General features: G+C 32.2%; 1 protein-coding gene across 1 annotated transcript in view; it reads right to left on the bottom strand.

Moving 5' to 3' along the window:
- mmd (disintegrin and metalloproteinase domain-containing protein mind-meld) overlaps positions 1-21,881 on the bottom strand; it is a 499,030-nt gene that overhangs the window by 342,463 nt on the left and 134,686 nt on the right. Inside the window, exon 6 of the mRNA XM_075381718.1 lies at positions 12,696-12,778. Within this exon, the coding sequence (XP_075237833.1) occupies positions 12,696-12,778 (83 nt within the window). The remainder of the gene's footprint in view (positions 1-12,695; positions 12,779-21,881) is intronic.

A 21,881-nucleotide genomic window follows, 5' to 3' on the forward strand; every position in this document is an offset into this window, starting at 1 on the left:
GGCCAATCTTGGACATATGAACAACGTATGTTCGGCATCGTCGTTCTCTGGACAATAGATGTACTGCGGGGTGGCTCTCTTCCCGATCATATACAGATACTGACCGAAAGAGCCGTGCCCCGACAGTAACTGTGTCATGTAAAAATTGACATCTCCGAGTCTATTGTTATTCCAGGTTTTAATATTAGGGATTAGGCGTCTGGTCCATTCTCCCACTGTGGACCCTGCCCACTCTTCTTGCCATTCTTGTTCTATAATCCCTTCCATCTCTTCTTTCGACATACCGCTGTGTCTGAGGGTTCTGGCTTTTATCTGAAAGTCTATGGGTAGGACCCCGGTCAGTACGCACAGCGCGTAATACGATACCGTACAGTAACTAGCAGCTACACGCAGCAATGCCAGTCTATGGACACTTCTCGACTTCTTTTTATTTCACTGTATGTTCATTGCCGCCCCCCATATGGGAGCCGCATACAGTACCGCCGAAGTGATAGCCGCGGTTATCAATCTTCGAATAACCATTTTAGGTGTGCCGTGGTTTTGAAATAATCCTCTTAATCCCTTTACAGCAGGAGTAACTCTCCCACAAATCATATCAATATGCTTGCTGAACTTTAAACGTTTGTCCAGAAGTACCCCCAAGTATTTTGTTTCTTTTACTTCATCAATTCTCTGTCCTCTGATATTTAGATTCACACTTCTTAATGGTCTTCTACCCGAGAGGAAGGGGCAACAGGATTTATTAGGAGCTATTTCTAATTTGTTATCCTCCATCCATTCATCTATTGTTCTAAGCGCTTGGTTTGCTTTGTTCTCCAGTTCATTAATATCTCTGTCTTCTGCTAATATTCCGATATCATCCGCGTATCCTACTATCGATACCCCTTCGGGGTAGTTCAGCCTGAAGATTTTATCATAGAAAACATTCCATAAGGTTGGGCCAAGGACAGATCAATGCGCAACCTCGGTATACCTCCTACATCGTATATCTCTAACAATTTGTTTTACATACACCAAACTTTGTCTATCTGCACAATTTTTTCTTTTTACCTGTTCCTCTAATATTAAAACGACTATTCCAGGATGCCTTAATATGTGTATCCTATAAGTCTGTCTCTTCCAGATTTTATATAATACTACTAAATTTATACTTTAATTTGGCTCAAAAAGATTACAGTCTGGCTTAATATTACTGAAGACGTAGAAATATTTCACCAGCTCCTGACGTCCTTTAAATAGAATTACTACCAATAATACTATTATTTAAATATTTATTTACAAAAAATATAAAAAAAAATTACTAAAAAAATAAAACTTTTTAGTATAACTGTAAGCTGAGAGTAAAAAGGATTTAAAAGAAACAATGAACGGCATGGATGAAGTCCTACGCAAGAATTATCGCATGAAAATAAAACGAAAGTAATGAAATGTAGTATAAATAACAAAGATGGACCACTGAATGTGAAAATAGGAGGAGAAAAGATTATGGAGGTAGAAGAATTTTGTTATTTGGGAAGTAGAATTACTAAAGATGGACGAAGCAGGAGCGATATAAAATGCCGAATAGCACAAGCTAAACGAACCTTCAGTAAGAAATATAATTTGTGTACATCAAAAATTAATTTAAATGTCAGGAAAAGCTTTTTGAAAGTGTATGTTTGGAGTGTCGCTTTATATGGAAGTGAAACTTGGACGATCGGAGTATCTGAGAAGAAAAGATTAGAAGCTTTTGAAATGCGGTGCTATAGGAGAATGTTAAAAAACAGATGGGTGGATAAAGTCACAAATGAAGAGGTATTGCGGCAAATAGATGAAGAAAGAAGCATTTGGAAAAATATAATTAAAAGAAGAGACAGACTTATAGGCCACATACTAAGGCATCCTGGAATAGTCGCTTTAATATCGGAAGGACAGGTAGAAGGGAAAAATTGTGTAGGCAGGCCACGTTTGGAATATGTAAAACAAATTGTAAGGGATGTAGGATGTAGAGGTATACCGAAATGAAACGACTAGCACTAGATAGGGAATCTTGGAGAGCTGCATCAAACCAGTCATATGACCGAAGATAAAAAAAAAATGTATAACTGTACATTTAGGTTTTATTAAAAAAAAAAAAAATATATATATATATATAAGTGTTTCTTAAAGGGTGTGCTGCCTATACTTTTTCGGATTGTACTTGTAAAACTAAACAAAAAATATCGTTAGGAAAAATAGCCATTTATCCTTTGTTCTCCCGCTGTAATCCATGTTGTTATTTTTATATAATAATTTATATCTCAAGTTTTGATAGACGAATCACATTAATATTTTGTAAGCGTCTTGGTAATAAAGTATTAAAATTAACAAAAAAAAATCAGGACTTAAATACCTTCGCAAATTACAAAATGATGGCCATATTTATTTTTCAATCCATAATATCTACATAAATATATGTTTTATCAAAATTTATGTTTCGCTAAAATATTAAACCTTTTATATTAAACAAAATGAAATTTTATTTTTTTAAATCGGTTAACAAATTGTCGAGTTAAGGCAGAAATGTTGTAATTTTCTGTACGTTTTCATGTCCTCCAATTTACGTTAAAATCGATTAAATATTAATTGTTTTTATTTATTGTTAATTCTAGTATTGTAAATTAGTATCAAATTAAATAATAATTTTCTCACAATAATAGACCTGAAAATTAAAAAAGTAAAACAACTACCTGTGATAATCTTACATTATTTATTGTAGAACATTAAGTGTACTTAAACAGTTAACTGTTAAAAGTTATAAGAGATGTTCAAAGTGTCCACCATTAAAAGTTATACAAGTCTCCAGTCTTTTTTCTGAGGGATTGTTGTAACCGTTCAAAAATTCCGTGAGTATTCATAATTTTTTTAAATTCATTTTTGATTGTTTGTTGAAGATATTAATGTTTAGCTGAATAAACAATAATATGTTTCAAATGGCCTCACAGGTAGAAGTCAAGAAGATTTAAGTCAGGTGATCAAACAGGCCTGGGTACTAGCCGTACGCGGCTTATCTATGTTTCATTGAAAGTTCCATACAGGAAATCTGATTACCAACTGACTGAAATGTGCTGGAACTTCATCGTGGTGAAACTACATTTTTCCTCTTAATTGTAGAGTTAGGTCTTCCAAAGAAGATTTTTAGTTAAATGAGTAAGATAATTATCTCTATTTAAACGATTTGGTAGAATGACAGGACCCAAAAGATATTCATTAAAAATACCACCTGCCCATATGTTCAGGTAAAATTCTTGTTGATAAATGGCTTGGAAGGTACCATGAAAATTCTTGTCGCTCAATACATTGGTTGTGGTAGAACATCAATCCTGTTGAAAGAGGCTGCAATATTTATATTTTTAACATGATCAGTAGTAATAGACGCTTTGTAAAATTGGCCAAGGTTAAGTCAATGTGGAGAGAGCCTAATTGTCAGACTGTGTGGGAATTCCTTGATGCGGTTGCGTTGTTCAATCGGCATCGGTAGTTTTTCGGGGAAAAATGACTCCTACCGTTCTACCGTGGGAAGCTACTCGAGAGTGATGGCTGGTCAACAGCCAATAAAGCTCCAAGCGCTTTAATATGGTGGACAGGTACTTGATGGCAATCAGCGACCTAGGCGTGGCAGCGAATGCGTGACATGACGATGTAAATTAATTTAATGAGTGTCATATATATTTTATTAGTTGACGGGGTGCGCCTACCCATTTTTTTTTAGTTATAAATGACAAATGAGCGGTGGTACACAAAACGAGTAGTGTATGGCACCACGCTTAGTTCGCTCACGCAATTTGGTTAGCTCCAGAAGCTAGATAGGACTGTGGTCGCTTAACTATTTTGAGGCTCTGTTTGTGGCACAGATTTTCATCTTATGTTTTAGGGCGACCGAATGGGGTTGGTGGAGGGAGAAATGCCATGAAAACAAATAATGAAAGTTAAATTAGAAATTTAACTCTAGAAATTGATATTAACGTATCGGGAATTTCCGCTAATGATCGGTACATTCCGGCGCTAAGCTAAGAAGGACGGACACACCCACAGAAAGACACTCTAGAAATTGATACTAACGTATCGGGAATTTCCGCTAATGATCGGTACATTCCGGCGCTAAGCTAAGAAGGACGGACACACCCACAGAAAGACACACACACAATGCCCTTCAGTAGGGTAGAATATAAGCTATATAAAATTTTGTGGCTCAAAAATTTCCAAAACTACTAAATCATTTTCGTTGAAATTTAAATATTTAGTAGAAATATAGGGTCACCATAAAATAGTTGTTCTGTTTCAATAATTCATAGGAAGATTGTAGGGAAATTACTAGATGTTATATTGGTATCCCTGAAAGTCTCCAACACAAAAGTTTGTTTATCAGCAGTTGTAACCACAACGTCAGTTCTTGTATTGTTGTTGCAGTGAATTAGTTATTGTTAAGTAGTTCTCGGATAAAGACAAAGCAAAGTGTATTTTATTGATAGCTGAATTAAAATCCGCAATTTTAGTTCAATGTGCGTTTCAACGTGAATTCGGAAGAGATCTAACACACAAAAATAACATAAAACGTCGGTTCAAACGATTCGAAGTAACCGGATCGGTTAAGAGACAGAAATCAACCGACAGACCAATTATACCAGACGAAACGGTTGAACTAATTAGACAATCGGCAATTAGAAGTCCTGGGAAGTCCATTCCCCATCGAATTGTCGAATTAGGTATTCCAAAATCAACAGTTTACAAATTTTTACATAAAAAAATTAAATTACACGCTTATAAAATCCAGATGCTGCAGGAATTGAAACCCGATGATGGTGTAAAACGTTACAATTTCGCTGTTGAAATGTCAGACAGAATAAGTGAAAACGAATCATTTTTATACGATATAATTTTTACAGACGAAGCTACATTCCATGTGAATGGATGTGTTAACAGATACAATTCACGAATATGGGGCTTTGAAAACCCACACGCAATTATTGAGAAACAACGCGATTCGCCTAAAGTTAACGTTTGGTGTGGTGCGATGAAAAATCGTGTAATAGGGTCTGTCTTCTTTGCTGAAAAAACAATTAATGAAGTTGTGTACCTTGACGTGTTAACTGATTATTACTTTCCTCAGCTGGATGAACTCGAAAACATTCATCGACTTCATTTCCAACAAGATTGTGCTCCCCCGCACTTCAATGCATCGATCGCGGACGCTTTGAACGAAAAATTTGGAGATCGATGGATATGCCGCCAAGGACCCGTACTTTGGTCTCCAAGGAGTCCAGACCTGACACCTTGCGATTTTTTTTTGTGGTGGTACATGAAAAGCGTTGTTTATACACAAAAAATTCGCGACCAAAACCGCTTAAAAAACAGGATTAATGAAGCGATGACAACCATTAACGAAGAAATGTTAACTAATGTTTGGAGAGAAGTTGAGAGTATCGTTTGGACATTTGTCGAGCGACTAAGGGCGCACATATTGAAATTTATTAATTATGTAAAAAAATGTTTGAGACGACAAATTTGAAAAAAAAAACATAAACTGTAAGTAATTCTCTTTTAATTAAAACCATGTTCAAAACCGCACCATTCTTTTATGATAACCCTGTATATTGGAAGTTGTGCATGTGCAAATTTTATGATAACTGGTGGAGTCTTCCTTGAGCTAAGCTCAATTTAAGATCGAAAACGTTTCAGCACGGGAAATTAATAGCGTGGTTCGTTATGATGCTGCAAGTTGTAACATTGAATATATTGTTAACAATATTAAATAGATGAAAAAAAAAATAATAAAACCAATTTAAATTATTGAAAATTCGATCTTTTTCTAGCGTTTTTTTTTCCCTATACTTTTTAATACGTAATTAAAAGATATACATTGATCTAAAACAGGTAACCAATGAGATTTCAGAGTATGATTAAAGGAATCACAAACCGTGAAATAACAAATCCCAACTAACGGACGTGAGTGAACAAAATTTATTAATTAACACTAAATTGTTATTAAAATTTATTATTTTATATAAACATAAAACTTTCATGCTTTTATTTCGTTTACATTAAAACTGGTATTCTAACAAAATATAATTGCTTTTATTAATAATTAATTTTAACTATCTCTCACCCATGAATTCTTTTATCCAGGTATAAATATTTAATAATAAAATAATTTATATTATAAAACCGTAAAGTATACACCAATTAATAATGTTTTAATGATTTATTAACAATATTTTGGTTAATTAAAAATTAATAAATTCATGATAAATGTAATCGCCGGCGTCCGTGACACGAGTGGTAGTGTCTCGGCCTTTCATTCGGAGGTCCCGAGTTCGTATCCCGGTCAGGTATGGCATTTTTCATTTGTTACATTTTCATCATCAAACAGAGAAAAAAAACAAGGGACCCCTAAGTAAATAGATATCTATATTTCAATTTACTCGAAAAATATTATATTCGTATCTTATAATTTTGTGGAATATCACAAAATTTAATACCAAAGAATACAATTTTAACGAAATTGATGATCCCTACAAATCGGCGAGTGCAGAGGGGCTCAATGATTTAACTTTCTCAATATATAAAAAATCTGATATGGATACATGTCTTTGTTGTACGCCTATTAAATTACATATACAAATTTAAAAAAAAAATGAAAAGTACATAAAATCTTATTTCACTAATAACTTCTGATTTTTTTTATTGTTTTTTTTTTGTCTTCAGTCATTTGACTGGTTTGATGCAGCTCTCCAAGATTCCCTATCTAGTGCTAGTCGTTTCATTTCAGTATACCCTCTACATCCTACATCCCCAACAATTTGTTTTACATACTCCAAACGTGGCCTGCCTACACAATTTTTCCCTTCTACCTGTCCTTCCAATATTAAAGCGACTATTCCAGGATGCCTTAGTATGTGGCCTATATAAGTCTGTCTCTTCTTTTAACTATATTTTTCCAAATGCTTCTTTCTTCATCTATTTGCCGCAATACCTCTTCATTTGTCACTTTATCCACCCATCTGATTTTTAACATTCTCCTATAGCACCACATTTCAAAAGCTTCTAATCTTTTCTTCTCAGATACTCCGATTGTCCAAGTTTCACTTCCATATAAAGCGACACTCCAAACATACACTTTCAAAAATCTTTTCCTGACATTTAAATTAATTTTTGATGTAAACAAATTATATTTCTTACTGAAGGCTCGTTTAGCTTGTGCTATTCGGCATTTTATATCGCTCCTGCTTCGTCCATCTTTAGTAATTTATTGTTATTATTGAATTATTATTATATACGTATATATAATATAAAACTTTTGTTACAATCAGAAATTAATAATTATTAATAAATCAATATATTTAAATGAAAAAATGTAAAAAAAAAAAAAAAAAAATAGATGATATCTGATTTGAACCGATGTACGTCTTCCCCTTGTAAGATCCAAAAATTTCATTAATTTAAATTTTATTTGGTTATACCTTTTTTTTTTGAGGTGGAGGAACTACATTTACGGGCGCCGAAGCAGTCTCGGACTCGCTAACAGGTTCCCCAAACTGTTACAGAAAATGCGTATGTATTCCTGCGCACTACCGACTAAACCCCACCTCCTGGGAAACCGCTAATAAAGCATTACTTCTGGAGGGGGGTAACCGCACACACACACACACATTCGGTCTCCACTAGCAAACATCATTCATACCAAACCACTACAAGAATTATTATAGAGAAAAAAACATTCAGAACCTATTGTTAAGAGAACTAACGACCCCTTTAAATTGATTCGATACTATTAATGGAGGTTTGATTTTCTTTTTGTCTTCGAAACCCCCATTTTTTCCATCCCCTGGACCAGTGGTTAGTGATATCAAAAAACATAGATAAGATTGAGGCTCTTATCCAAAGAATAGTAGGAAGTTTAGATATTTTACTTAATAACAAAGTTGTAATTAAAGATGAATCGCTGGAATTTAGAGAAGCTTGAGGAAGAGGAGGTAAAGAGGATTTTTGAGGAGGACATCGCAATAGGTCTGAGTAAAAAAGATAAGGTAGAAAATGTAGAAGAAAAATGGGAGAATGTTAAAAAGGAAATTCTTAAATCAGCAGAAGCAAACTTAGGCGGAATAAAGAGAACTGGTAGAAAACCTTGGGTTTCAGACGATATATTGCAGCTGATGGATGAACGTAGAAAATATAAGAATGCTAGTGATGAAGAAACTAAAAGGAACTATCGGCAATTAAGAAATGCTATAAACAGGAAGTGAAAACTGGCGAAAGAAGAGTGGATTAAAGAAAAGTGTTCAGAAGTGGAAAGAGAAATAAACGATTTCCATTCTCATGGTCCGATTTTTTCCATTAACAAAGTCGACCAAGATTTTGGGTCTTTAAATTTTATGTATCAATTTGAAAGTGAATGACGCAAATTACGGCCAGAAGAAAGATATATATATATATATATATATATATATATATATATATACTTTTGAACTGACCATGGTTTTGGACTCTGGGGGATGTGAAACACAAAGATATGTCGAAATTTTCCTGAAGTCGATTCAAGGTATCAATGACAATAGGTAACTTTCTTATGAAATCTACCGAATAAGACGGTAATTAAGTAGTAAAATTAAAATTTTTAATGTTACGTTAAAAATATTAAGAAAATAAAATAATTCATTATTCAGAAATAATTTTGAAAAAATAAAAAATAAAAATATACTAGCTGTCTCCGCCACGCTTTGCTGTAGCACATTGTGGTTGCACGGATGAGAAATGAGAAACAAAACAAAGCATACGTTTCATAGAAGTTTAATTTTGCAATACTTGTGGATATACAATATTTTTTGTTTTTCCACTGTCTGCGTAGATATAAAGGCTATCTGGTTTGCCGACTCGGGAACACGTAACATACAGTTGCCCATGTGAGAAGTAATCCGCATCTAAATCTAAACCACACGATTCTAAAGATTGACCTTGAGCTTTATCGATTGTGATTGCAAATGCCAATCGAATTGGGAATTGCAATCTTTTAAATTAAAATGGTGTATCGGTCAGGATCATGGGTATTCGAGGAATGAGGACATCTTCACCTTTGAAAGGCCCCGTTAAAATCGTTGCTTCCACTACGTTATTCATCAATTTCTTAACTGCAAGTCGCGTACCGTGGCAGAGTTTTGGCTGATTAATATTCCGCAACAGGATAATTGTCATTTTTTGATCGAACCGTTGCTAGAATCAATCTAATGAGGAATGTTTTCCCAGTTCCTGCTGGTGCATCCACGAAGAAGGTCCCCCCAACTCCGTCATTTATCATTTGCATTATGCGATCATAAATGCCTTTCTGTTCACGCGTTAATTTGGGAATGTTTGATCGGACATATGACTGAAGATCACCAATGTTGTAACTCTGTTCACGGCGTAAATCCACATCAAATGAAGCAATCGCAGCTCGGGTGGGTGCCAGCATTCCCAATCTAAGAATTGTATTTGCAATAGCTAAGCACTTGTCTTCAATATTTATCACTGCTTCGTTGTAAATACCCTCTGTAAATTCCACGGTCATATTGGTATTTTCTAGGCGTACTATATGCAAAATATCCTCAGCCATATGCGATCGATATCTTTCCCATAACACTGTGGGAGATGAAGGGAAGCAAGCGGTCAATATAATTGCGAATAATGCGCGAATTTGGTTTGGATGTGCAGTGTTGCACGCGTCATTAATACATATATTCCACTGTTGGTCGTTTTCTAATAAATTCGGAGCTTGGTGAAAGGCGCAGCTCAATAACGACACGATCACACAAAAGTACCTCGATTAAAGTGAATATTTAATTCAGATTGTATAATAATCTGAATTATTATACAATCTGTATAATAATTCAGATTATTATACGTTTTTTTTGCAAGTGATACGTTTTTTTTTTGTTAATAAACAATACAATTGGGAACAGGTATTGTTTCACATGTGACTGCGGTTGTCGTTAATGGCGAGTGTTCCCCTCGCTTCCGGCAGATGGCGCGGTCATTGGTACACAGCTGACCGTTAAAAAAAAACTGTTTTCTCGCGGTCGCGGGTATGTGACTGATGCGAAAAATAGATAAAAACAATCTTTGATGCGAGTTATATATCGTGCTAAAATTTAAGCTCAATCGGTGCAGAACATTTTGAGTTTTTGAAGCGTACACAAACGAACTTAACATTTTTTATATATAAAGATTTTGGTGTTTTACAATAATTTTTACAAAAAAATAATAGTAATGCAGTTCTGGGAATGTTTAAATTTTACAGCATAAAAAGGATATAAAACAATCAAATTTATCTTGGAACAAAGATTTTTTGCGAAATTTTTCGCAAGCTATAACTCGTAAAGCGTTACCAGATCACAATTATATAAATTTATTTTCAATTTTAGAATATATCTTTTAATTCTTTTCGTTTAGTAAAAAATAAAATTATAGGAAAATTCCTAAATCTAATGTTTAAAATAAATGTTTAAAATAAATGTTTTAAAAATTGATGCAATAAAATGCTAATTTATATTTTATAAAACAAAAAGAAAAAAACTAAAAAAAAAATGAACAGAATAAAAGAAAGAGTAAAATTCAATTTTATTTTATCCACTAAATTTATTAGAGATTAATTGATTTGAATAAAATGTCAGTTAAAATTCATTTGATATATAAAAGCAGGATTTCGTGGGAAATTTTGCAACTGTAAAGAATTAGTTCTGTTAAATAAAATAATTCATATAATTTTATTTTTTATTAGCACCAGTAAAAATAACATTTCCGAAATAATTTAATCTTTTCTTTAAAAAAAACTGCTCGTTTAACAAAAAAAAAAAAAAAATTGCTAATAGATTTTTACTACTTTTTTTTTGTGGTAATATATCTTTCAAATGTCACATGAAGAACGTTAAAAAAATTTCAGGACATCTCCTTTTGTTAAAAATTATGTTAAATGATCATAATAACAAGGATTTGGAAACGTTTAATTAGCGAAACTAAGCTGGCGAAAAATTTTGCCCTAATTTTATCGCCTTTGTTAAAATATCTGGCAATTCTGAAAGAACTTCAAAATTTTAAAACATATAATTTATTTACGTGCTGCAAAGAATTGAGGCCAGTTACCGTGAAAGGCTACAACAATGTATTGCCCAAAATGGACATCACTTGCCGGACATAATTTTTCGTTCATGAGTAAGTAACAAATGCTTTGATTTAACATTTGTTTCATTACCAATAAAACTTTTTTAAAGTAAATATTTAATTTTTTATGATTATTTTAATAACATCCGGTTGCCGTGAATGACACTATATTATATATTTATTTTTATATTTTTTAATTTTATATATATATAAAACTTAAAAAAGACGTTAATGAGCGTTTTTTTTTCTGCATCATTTTGATATTAATAAGTCTTTGAACTACTACAAATCTTTTTGGCCGTCCCACTCCAATGGTTTGTGGTAATAAAAATTATTAGTTTCCCGTCTAGTGATATAATTAAACTATAGATTTAGAAGGAAAAGTCCAATATGGGCATATGCGGTTTTCACCGGATCTTGAACTTTTGACTAAGGGACCCAAAAAAGTGGATGTAAATTATCCGTATGTACGTATGTGTATTTGGTTTCGCACTCTAAATTACCTTATATCTCCAGAACTACTGAACCGATTTTTACCAAACTTTATGACATTACTTCGGTATATGGGTAATGATGCCATTAAATTTTCAACTAAAAAGGTCAAAGGGGTGAGGCTGTAAAACAAGGTCACCATCAGTATTTCGTGATTTCGCTTATTTGAGGTCTTATTTTTCTTAGGCACATTTTCTAACAATTAAAAAATAATAATTTGCAAAAAAGTTTTTTTTCCAAAATAACTTTTTTGCAAATATTATTATTCTTTACCCCCCCCCCCAAAAAAAAATCAAAGATTCTCTACACTAGTGGCTAAGTAGGTATACTGCGTCAATAGTACCCCTTGTCACCTAAACGAGCGCTAGTGTAGCACTGACGTACAGATACAAAAAATAATTATATTTAAATACAATTATAAATTAAGTTTTGTTGTAAACCCATTCATCAGAAAGAAGCCGGTTGACGAGAAGTACTTCAACAGTAGTCTTTTTTTTTACATAAAATTATTTTAAATAAATGGTATTTTAAAAAATGCCATTGCATTTAAAATATAAAAATTTTTAATTTATTCTAGTATTTCTTGAAAAAAATTTCACCCTCTTCCTAGAAAATTATAAATTTTGTTTATTTAATATTATGGATGTATATTAAAAAAAAAAACTATTTTTTTCTTAAAAATTAATTTTTCCCAACCCAAAATTAAAAAAAATTCGTAATTTCAAAGTTTTTAGTTCTTAAAACGTATTGTGAAAAAAAAAACCAAAACATTTTTGAACTGGAAAAATGTCTGGTGTACCATAAAGTTTTTTTTAAAAGAATTTAATAACTTGCACAACGTAGCCGGGAAATAGTTTATTTCTTCATTTTGGGAGGCCCCAATACGTTTCAATATAATTTACGTAATAAAATATTCCTTTGGAATATTCTTATTGTAACTAAAAAATTAATAATATTACAAATTCTTTTCTAATAATAAATATTTAATATAAAAATAAAACAAAAAAAAAAAAATATAATAAATTAAAAAAAAATTTAACAAAATCAAAACTTACGTGTTTAATTCAAGATCTAATCGAAATTTATGATTGAACGCCTTGATTAACAATGACGTACGATGAAAATGTTTTCCTGTCTGCTGAAACAAAACAGAAAAAAAATAAATTATTAAAATTTTGTTGTTTTTTTTAAATATTTCTATTTATAGTTGCATAAAAAATTAAAGTCATTATCTACTTAACAGTGTAATAGTAACAGTACCAGTAAATGTATAGTTTTGTACAAACACAGGCCGGCCATTCCTGAGAAGTGTAGTTAATTGAACCCCAACCACTAAAGAACAATGGTGTTCACGATCTATTATTCAAATCCGAATAAAAACAATAATTTTTATTAGGATTCAAACCTTAGAACTCTCGACTTAGAAATCAGCTAATTTACGACAAGTATAGATAAACTCGTAGATAAACCAAGTAGATAAACTCGGCAGGTTAATTATTAAAATTAATTTAATTAATTTTTATATTTTAAAATAAAGAATAAATTTAAAATAATTTCTTTTCTAAAAAAAAAGTTAGGATTATTATATAAAACTTACAAAACCATAAATCTAAATGGAATTGAAAATCTACTCAAAATTGAAAAAAGAACATTTAAGAAGCTTTAGTCGAAGAAAACAATTGTTATACATTGAGAACAAATAAGAGATATAAAGAGTGTATCACGAATTTCTCCTAGGACTTTCATGATCTATTCTATTCGTTAAAAATTATGGAAAAAATATTTACATAAAAATATGTCCTAAAATTCATCGTTTGTGAGTTACGGCTAGTGAAAGATTTTGCTCGGATTTCAGCTACCCCGGTAAAGTGAGGTCATACTGAAATTTTTAGAATATTAATTACGAAACATAATTAGTCATTTTTTATGGGTTTTAACCTGAAAAATCAAATAAAATATATTCCGTACCTGCAATATATTTTGAGAAATTTAGCGTAAAAACTAAAAAAATTGGAAAAACCCCTGTTTTTACAAAGTAAAGGAAGTATAATAATCGCAGTTTTATATTTTATTTTCAAGTTTTTTATATTTTATCAGTTTTATATTTATATAAAAATTTCGGTTTTCAGATTTCAACTGAAATATCCATTTTGCCATCCCTGAATCCATGTTGACTAGTTTCGGCATGACGTATAAACGTATTCATCACGCATAACTCAAAAACGATTAGCTGCAGAATGTTGAAATTTTGGATTTAGAACTGTTGTAATATCTGATTGTGCACCTCCCCTTTTGATTGCAATCGATTGGCGCAAAAGTGTCCAAAAAAAGCAAAAAAAAAAAAAAAATGGTTTTGGACTTTTTCTTAACAGCAGTAATAAGCCCTCATTGAGTGCTTTTCAAAGATATATCTTGTACTTATTTTCATTGGTTACAGAGTTATAGCCAAATGAAATTTTAATTAATGAAATATCTAGATCTTAGTGTAAGGGACATCGGTTGGAATCAGACTTCATTTTCATTTTTTTAACTTTTTTTAATTTAAATATATTGATTTGTACAGGAACCCATGTACAGGAACCAACGGTAATAACTGAAGAACATAAGAAAGAAGCCGTAATAAGAAAGGGAGTCCGACAAGGATGTTCCCTTTCCCCGTTACTTTTTAATCTTTACATAGAACTAGCAGTTAAGGATGTTAAAGAACAATTCAGATTCGGAGTAATAGTACAATGTGAAAAGATAAGGATGCTACGATTTGCTTCTAGCCGAGAGTAAAAAGGATTTAGAAGAAATAATGAATGGCATAGATGAAGTCCTACGCAAGAACTATCGCATGAAAATAAACAAGAACAAAATAAAAGTAATGAAATGTAGTAAAAACAACAAAGATTGACCACTGAATGTGAAAATAGGAGGAGAAAATATTATGGAGGTAGAAGATTTTGTTATTTGGGAAGTAGAATTACTAAAGATGGACGAAGCAGGAGCGATATAAAATGCCAAATAGCACAAGGGAAACTAGCCTTAGGAAATATAATTTGTTTACATCAAAAATTAATTTAAATGTCAGGAAAAAATTTTTGAAACTATATGTTTGGAGTGTCATGTGTGCTATATGGAAATGAAGCTTGGACAATCGGAGTATCTGAAGATTAGAAGCTTTTGAAATGTGGTGCTATAGGAGAATGTTAAAAATCAGATGGGTGGATAAAGTGACAAATGAGGAGGTATTGCGGCAAATAGATGAAGAAAGAAGCATTTGGAAAAATATAGTTAAAAGAAGAGGCAGACTTATAGGCCACATACTAAGGCATCCTGGAATAGTCGCTTTAATATTGGAAGGACAGGTAGAAGGAAAAAATCGTGTAGGCAGGCCACGTTTGGAATATGTAAAACAAATTGTTAGGGATGTAGGATGTAGAGGGTATACTGAAATGAAACGACTAGCACTAGATAGGGAATCTTGGAGAGCTGCATCAAACCAGTCAAATGACTTGAAGACATAAAAAAAAAATATATTGATTTATTAATAATTATTAATCTCCGATTGAAAAGAAATATGAAAAAAACTGAAGTATTAGTGAAATAAAATTTTATGTAATTTTCATTTTAATTTAAAAAAACGTTACAGAAATTAATAATTATTAAGAAATCAATATATTTAAATTAAAAAAAAAGTTAAAATAAAGGAAATGAAGACGAAGAAAAGGAAATGAGTCGAACCGATGTGTGCATTGCTGCGGATCCGACACTTCTCACTTATACCATGTAACTACTTGAGTGACGTGAAAAAAAAAAAAATTAATGAGAAAAATAATACAAAATGCTGATACGGACACCACAAAAAACAAATTAATGCAATGTGGTGCCACAACAAAGCAATTATGTAACTGTTCACTTTATTAAAGAATTGGAGGATCGTATCTCACTTTTAAATGAAATGCAGCAAAAATGTGTATATATAATTTAATTGGCGTACAAGGAAGTCATGTTATGTCCACATCAAATTTTTTATGTTTAACGTATAATAACTTTTTTAAAAGGTAATAAACACATAAAACCTTTAAACAATACTTGCATAGAAATTAATTCTAAATAAAACTATATAACATGAATAAACCAAAGGAAAATTAGAAATATTCGAATTTAATTTAGAAACAGTATTCTAGACCAAAGTGCATTATATGTACCCTTTATTTTTATTTTTCTGTTTAGTCTACGAAACCACCATAAGGTAATACTTCAGAGGATGAATCAGGATGATATATATATGAATGTAAATATAAAATTTAGTCTTGTACAGACTTAGGTCGACCATTCCTTAGATATATGGTTAATTGAAACCCAACCACCAAAGAACAAAGGTGGTATTCACGATCTAATATTCAAATCCACATAAAAGTAACTAGTAGTTCTAGGTTTGAACCCTAGAACTATCGACTTCGAAATCAGCTGATTTGCTAAGACGCGTTCACCATTAGACGAACCCGGTGGGTGCATTATACGTATCAGTTTATAATAAATGTTGAAAAATGAGACCGCTATTTGCAAAAAAATTCATGGCACGATTCTGTACTTTTTTATTGTTCTTTTTAGATCTTCAAGGTATTTCTATATTTCTTTTTAGATCGAAAGGAATATAGAAAGAAAATTTTTAATTAACGGTTCCCGTAGATGAAAAGAAAAAAACTTTACAACGGATAATGGACTGAAGAAAATAAAAAGATAAACAGTTCTAATTTATTTTTGTCTTTTTTTTTGTCTTCAGTCATTTGACTGGTTTGATGCAGCTCTCCAAGATTCCCTATCTAATGCTAGTCGTTTCATTTCAGTATCCCTCTACATCCTACATCCCCAACAATTTGTTTTACATACTCCAAACGTGGCCTGCCTACACAATTTTTCCCTTCTACCTGTCCTTCCAATATTAAAGCGACTATTCCAGGATGCCTTAGTATGTGGCCTATAAGTCTGTTTCTTCTTTTAACTATATTTTTCCAAATGCTACTTTCTTCATCTATTTGCCGCAATACCTCTTCATTTGCCACTTTATCCACCCATCTGATTTTTAACATTCTCCTATAGCACCACATTTCAAAAGCTTCTAATCTTTTCTTCTCAGATACTCCGATTGTCCAAGTTTAACCATAAAAAGCGACACTCCAAACATACACTTTCAAAAATCTTTTCCTGACATTTAAATTCATTTTTGTTGTAAACAAATTATATTTCTTACTGAAGGCTCGTTTAGCTTGTGCTATTCGGCATTTTACATCGCTCCTGCTTCGTCCATCTTTAGTAATTTTACTTCCCAAATAACAAAATTCTTCTACCTCCATAATCTTTTCTCCTCCTATTTTCACATTCAGTGGTCCATCTTTGTTATTTCTACTACATTTCATTACTTTTGTTTTGTTCTTGTTTATTTTCATGCGATAGTTTTTGCGTAGGACTTCATCTATGCCGTTCATTGTTTCTTCTAAATCCTTTTTACTCTCGGCTAGAATTACTATATCATCAGCAAATCGTAGCATCTTTATCTTTTCACCTTGTACTGTTACTCCGAATCTAAATTGTTCTTTAACATCATTAACTGCTAGTTCCATGTAAAGATTAAAAAGAAAACGGCGATAGGGAACATCCTTGTCGGACTCCCTTTCTTATTAGGGCTTCTTTCTTATGTTCTTCAATTGTTATTGTTGCTGTTTGGTTCCTGTACATGTTAGCAATTGTTCTTCTATCTCTGTATTTGAACCCTAATTTTTTTTAAATGCTGAACATTTTATTCCAGTCTACATTATCGAAAGCCTTTTCTAGGTCTATAAACGCCAAGTATGTGGGTTTGTTTTTCTTTAATCTTCCTTCTACTATTAATCTGAGGCCTAAAATTGCTCTCCTTGTCCCTATACTTTTCCTGAAACCAAATTGGTCTTCTCCTAACACTTCTTCCACTCTCCTCTCAATTCTTCTGTATAAAATTCTAGTTAAGATTTTTGATGCATGACTAGTTAAAACTAATTGTTCTGTATTCTTCACATTTATCTGCCCCTGCTTTCTTTGGTATCATAACTATAACACTTTTTTTGAAGTCTGATGGAAATTCCCCATTTTCATAAATATTACACACCAGTTTGTATAATCTATCAATCGCTTCCTCACCTGCACTGCGCAGTAATTCTACAGGTATTCCGTCTATTCCAGGAGCCTTTCTGCCATTTAAATCTTTTAATGCTCTCTTAAATTCAGATCTCAGTATTGTTTCTCCCATTTCATCTTCCTCAACTTCCTCTTCTTCCTCTATAACACCATTTTCTAATTCATTTCCTCCGTATAACTCTTCAATATATTCCACCCATCTATCGACTTTACCTTTCGTATTATATATTGGTGTACCATCTTTGTTTAACACATTATTACATTTTAATTTATGTACCCCAAAATTTTCCTTAACTTTCCTGTATAACAGTTCTAAATATAAAAGAAATTAAAAAAAATATGTACACACATATTTGTGTACTGCTTAAAAAACTGTTTTTTAAAAGAAAAAATGTTTTATTTAAATATTTTTTTAAATTTATATTGGTTTTTTGAAAATGGAAATTTTTTAATTGTATTTAAATTAATTTATAAAACATTAAAAAAAAAAAAAGTTTGATAATTTATTAAAAATGGCAAAGGAATCTTACTAATAAGGACCCTTTTCTCATAAATTATGGCACTGTGTTGATTTACAAGAAAAAGTACAATATCTAGGAAAAAACAATGAGTCATACAATAGGGGAGGGATGAGTCATATAATAGAATGACTCATATAACATGACTCATTTTTTAAAAGACAATGAAAAAAAATTCTATGAATTAAATACAGTGAAATAAAAAAATTCTCATTCGTTTTAAAGTGAATGAAAAAAACATCAATCTACCACTAGTTGATTTTAAACATTCAACCAATTTTGTAAATGGTGATGTACCAACCAGTACATTCATTATTTATGTCTTGTTTACACTAATTAATTTAGAAATGTTGTTTTTCATTTACGTTAAATGTAAAGTGTTTTTCTAAAAACACTTTTAATACTTATTACTTGAGAAGTCAAATATATCAAAAACAATCCATCATGATAAATAACTATTGTATAAATCAGGGTGACATTTTCTAGATAGATAAAATAATTAATGTTTTAACTCTATTTCATCCGTCATTTTAATATTACATACGCGCGCGCACATATATACACAGTGAACAAAAAATTACGCAAACCTAAATTCATTAATCCACTTAGATGGGAAATATTTTTCTAGGTTGGCACTAATGGTGGGTTGATAATGCTTGACCTTGTAGCAATAATGTATCCACAATAATTAAGTAATCTAATAATAATTAAGTTAAATTTAATTAAGTTATTTTAAATCAACCCACCGAGTTGGTCTACTGGAGAACTCGTCATCAAAAATCAACTGATTTCGAAGTCGAGAGTCGTTCATCCTCTGATATGTATATACACCAGGTGATATTTAAGTACGGAAACAGCTTTATACTGCATACTGAGAGGTATATGGATGCAGAAAGAAATACGGTTAACATAGTTAAAAAAATCAGCATTATAGTGAACTTTAATATAGAATGTAATGTTATAAAAGAAAGTGTGTACTTAGACATTGAAAATTTAACTGTTTAAATTTTTTATTAAAATTATAGAAAAGTTTAAAATTATATATTAAGTCCTGTTAAGTCATAAACTTATTACTATAGAAAATTAGTTTGGTACAAACGTTTTTGACATTCAGTATAGTGACGTCGAATCTGAATAACATTTCATTTCGTACTGTTCCGTAATCTAAATTCCAGATTAATTTTGGAGGAGTTTGGAGTGGTTTATAAAGTAATATATATATATATATATATATATATATATATATATATATATATATATAATAAGAGAGAGAGAGAGAGAGAGAGAGAGAAAGAGAGAGAGAGTAGAAGGTAGATTGAAGTAGGAGTCAGATGGCGTTAGTGGGATAGAAGGTATTTCAGAGCGGATGAGATTTCCCCTCTTTTACCTTAGAGTACGTAGTACTAGTAGTGAGGGAAGTATAGACCTTTAAACCCTCTCCCGTGTCAATAGTCCCAACAAAGGAAAATAAAACAAGAGATATCCCACAGGAATGACAGTAACCTAGTGTCGCTTAAACCAGATGGCCTCAGTTGAGAAAAAACCTCAAAATGAGAAATATAAACATTGAATTAAAGTTGACACCACTTAACATAACATATATACCTACAAACATATGCTTGCGCGCACATACACAAACACTCTAGAGTATGTAAATGTATGTTATTGTATGAGTAATTTTGAGTTTTGGATATATATATATAACAACTAATCGTAAGGCCTAATAGTATTAATAAGTAAATGATTTTTTTTTTTTTAAATTAAGTGTAACCTTTTAATTATTCATCAATATTTAGAAAGCTCAGTTGATTCATAGGACAATCTAGAGCTGTATGCGAGGCATATTAACTTAAAAATATGCATAAATTTGACTGTCTTTTTTCTAACAAATACGTCCAATCGTGCTACATTATACTTTCTCCCTTTTTTTTCTTTTTTCCTGTTTAGCCTCCGGTAACTACCGTTTAGATAATTCTTCAGAGAATGAATGAGGATGATATGTATGAGTGTAAATGAAGTGTAGTCTTGTACAATCTAAGTTCGACCATTCCTGAGATGTGTGGTTAATTGAAACCCAACCACCACAGAACACCGGTATCTACGATCTAGTATTCAAATCCATGTCAAAATCACTGGCTTCACTAGGACTTGAACGCTGTAACTCTCGACTTCCAAATCAGCTGATTTGGGAAGACGTGTTAACCACTATACCAACCCGGTGGTGGGTTTATACTTTCTCCTTACTTTCGGGGAAGCTAACTCTTCTTCAGACATTTAATAAAAATACAAAACGTTAAATAAATTTTGATAGAATTTCCTTTAAAAAAATTTGAGTTTACATTTAAAAAATAAATTTGTAAAAATGATAACGATTAAACAAAATTTAACTTAGAATATAAACTGGGATGGTCATTTCCGTTTAAAAAAAAATTTCCTTACGGCACGCCGGAAGGTGGAAGTAGATTTCACCGGTGCTATGTATGGGATAAAAAAAGATTTCCACCTTAAAGTTAAGAAATACTTCAAATTTACTTAATATGAAAATGGTTGAATGTAAAAAAAAGTTTCACGTGTTTAACATACGACAAGCTTTCCTAGAATTCCAGCATAATTTTGGTCATCCCTCACCGTAAGAGTTGGTCATACCAAAAATTGTTTCAAACAAAAGTTTAAGGTAATGTTTAGAGAACTAAGGATCACTTTAAACCGATTCGATACTGTGCCTATTAAGAGAGGTATGATTTTTTTTGTCTTTCAAAGAACTAAACACAGTTAAAACTTCACCGTATAAATGGAAGAGCGATGTAAATTTGACTTACCGAGAACAAGTGGTTGCAACCAGACTTAGAATCGGTCACACGCGAATAACAGATTCATATTTGTTAACCGGCGAAGAAAGACCAATGTGCGGTGTTTGTAATAAAACACTTACAATTAAGAATCTAATAGAAGAGTGTACCATATATGAGGACCTCAGAAAGAGGTTCCGGCTAACAAATTATATTGCTGCTGATTTGGAAAATGGAAATGAAGGAAAAATAGTTGCTTATCTACACCCCAGTAGACTTATTAAAAAATCTGTAAGTATATTCAAGCGGTGTTAAAGAATCTCTAAGGGGTAGCTTGTATGTATACAATGGGAGTCCTGGAGCGTGACACGTATAGTGACGGGAGATAGCTTTCTCTTGCCTAGGCCGCCCGGGCTCGCCTTCATGCAAGAGTAAGGGAGTCGAGGCGTATCCAATGATGGCAAGGGAGACCCTCAAGGGTAGACTAATGGCGCGGGGGCAAAGGGATGTGGAAGGCATGTCTGGAGCCCAAATGGTCAGTACCGGGAAGGGAAACTTCCCCGCCGAGGGGTTCTTTGGCCGTCCTGAACAGGTGGTCAAATTGCTCATATGATGCGAAGGATGGGTTACGTCCTACGGGACTATTTATAGCGGAGTCAACTGCCACGACATCCTAGGGCGACTGATGTGCTGCTTAACGGAGATTTTGGTCGCCCTGAGGGTGCTTAAATAAAATTAGGGAGACAGGAAAAAAAGGAGGAATTTGTATTGTAGA

The sequence above is a fragment of the Lycorma delicatula genome, chromosome 13 (assembly GCF_047948215.1).
Source record: "Lycorma delicatula isolate Av1 chromosome 13, ASM4794821v1, whole genome shotgun sequence".
NCBI lineage: Eukaryota > Metazoa > Arthropoda > Insecta > Hemiptera > Fulgoridae > Lycorma > Lycorma delicatula.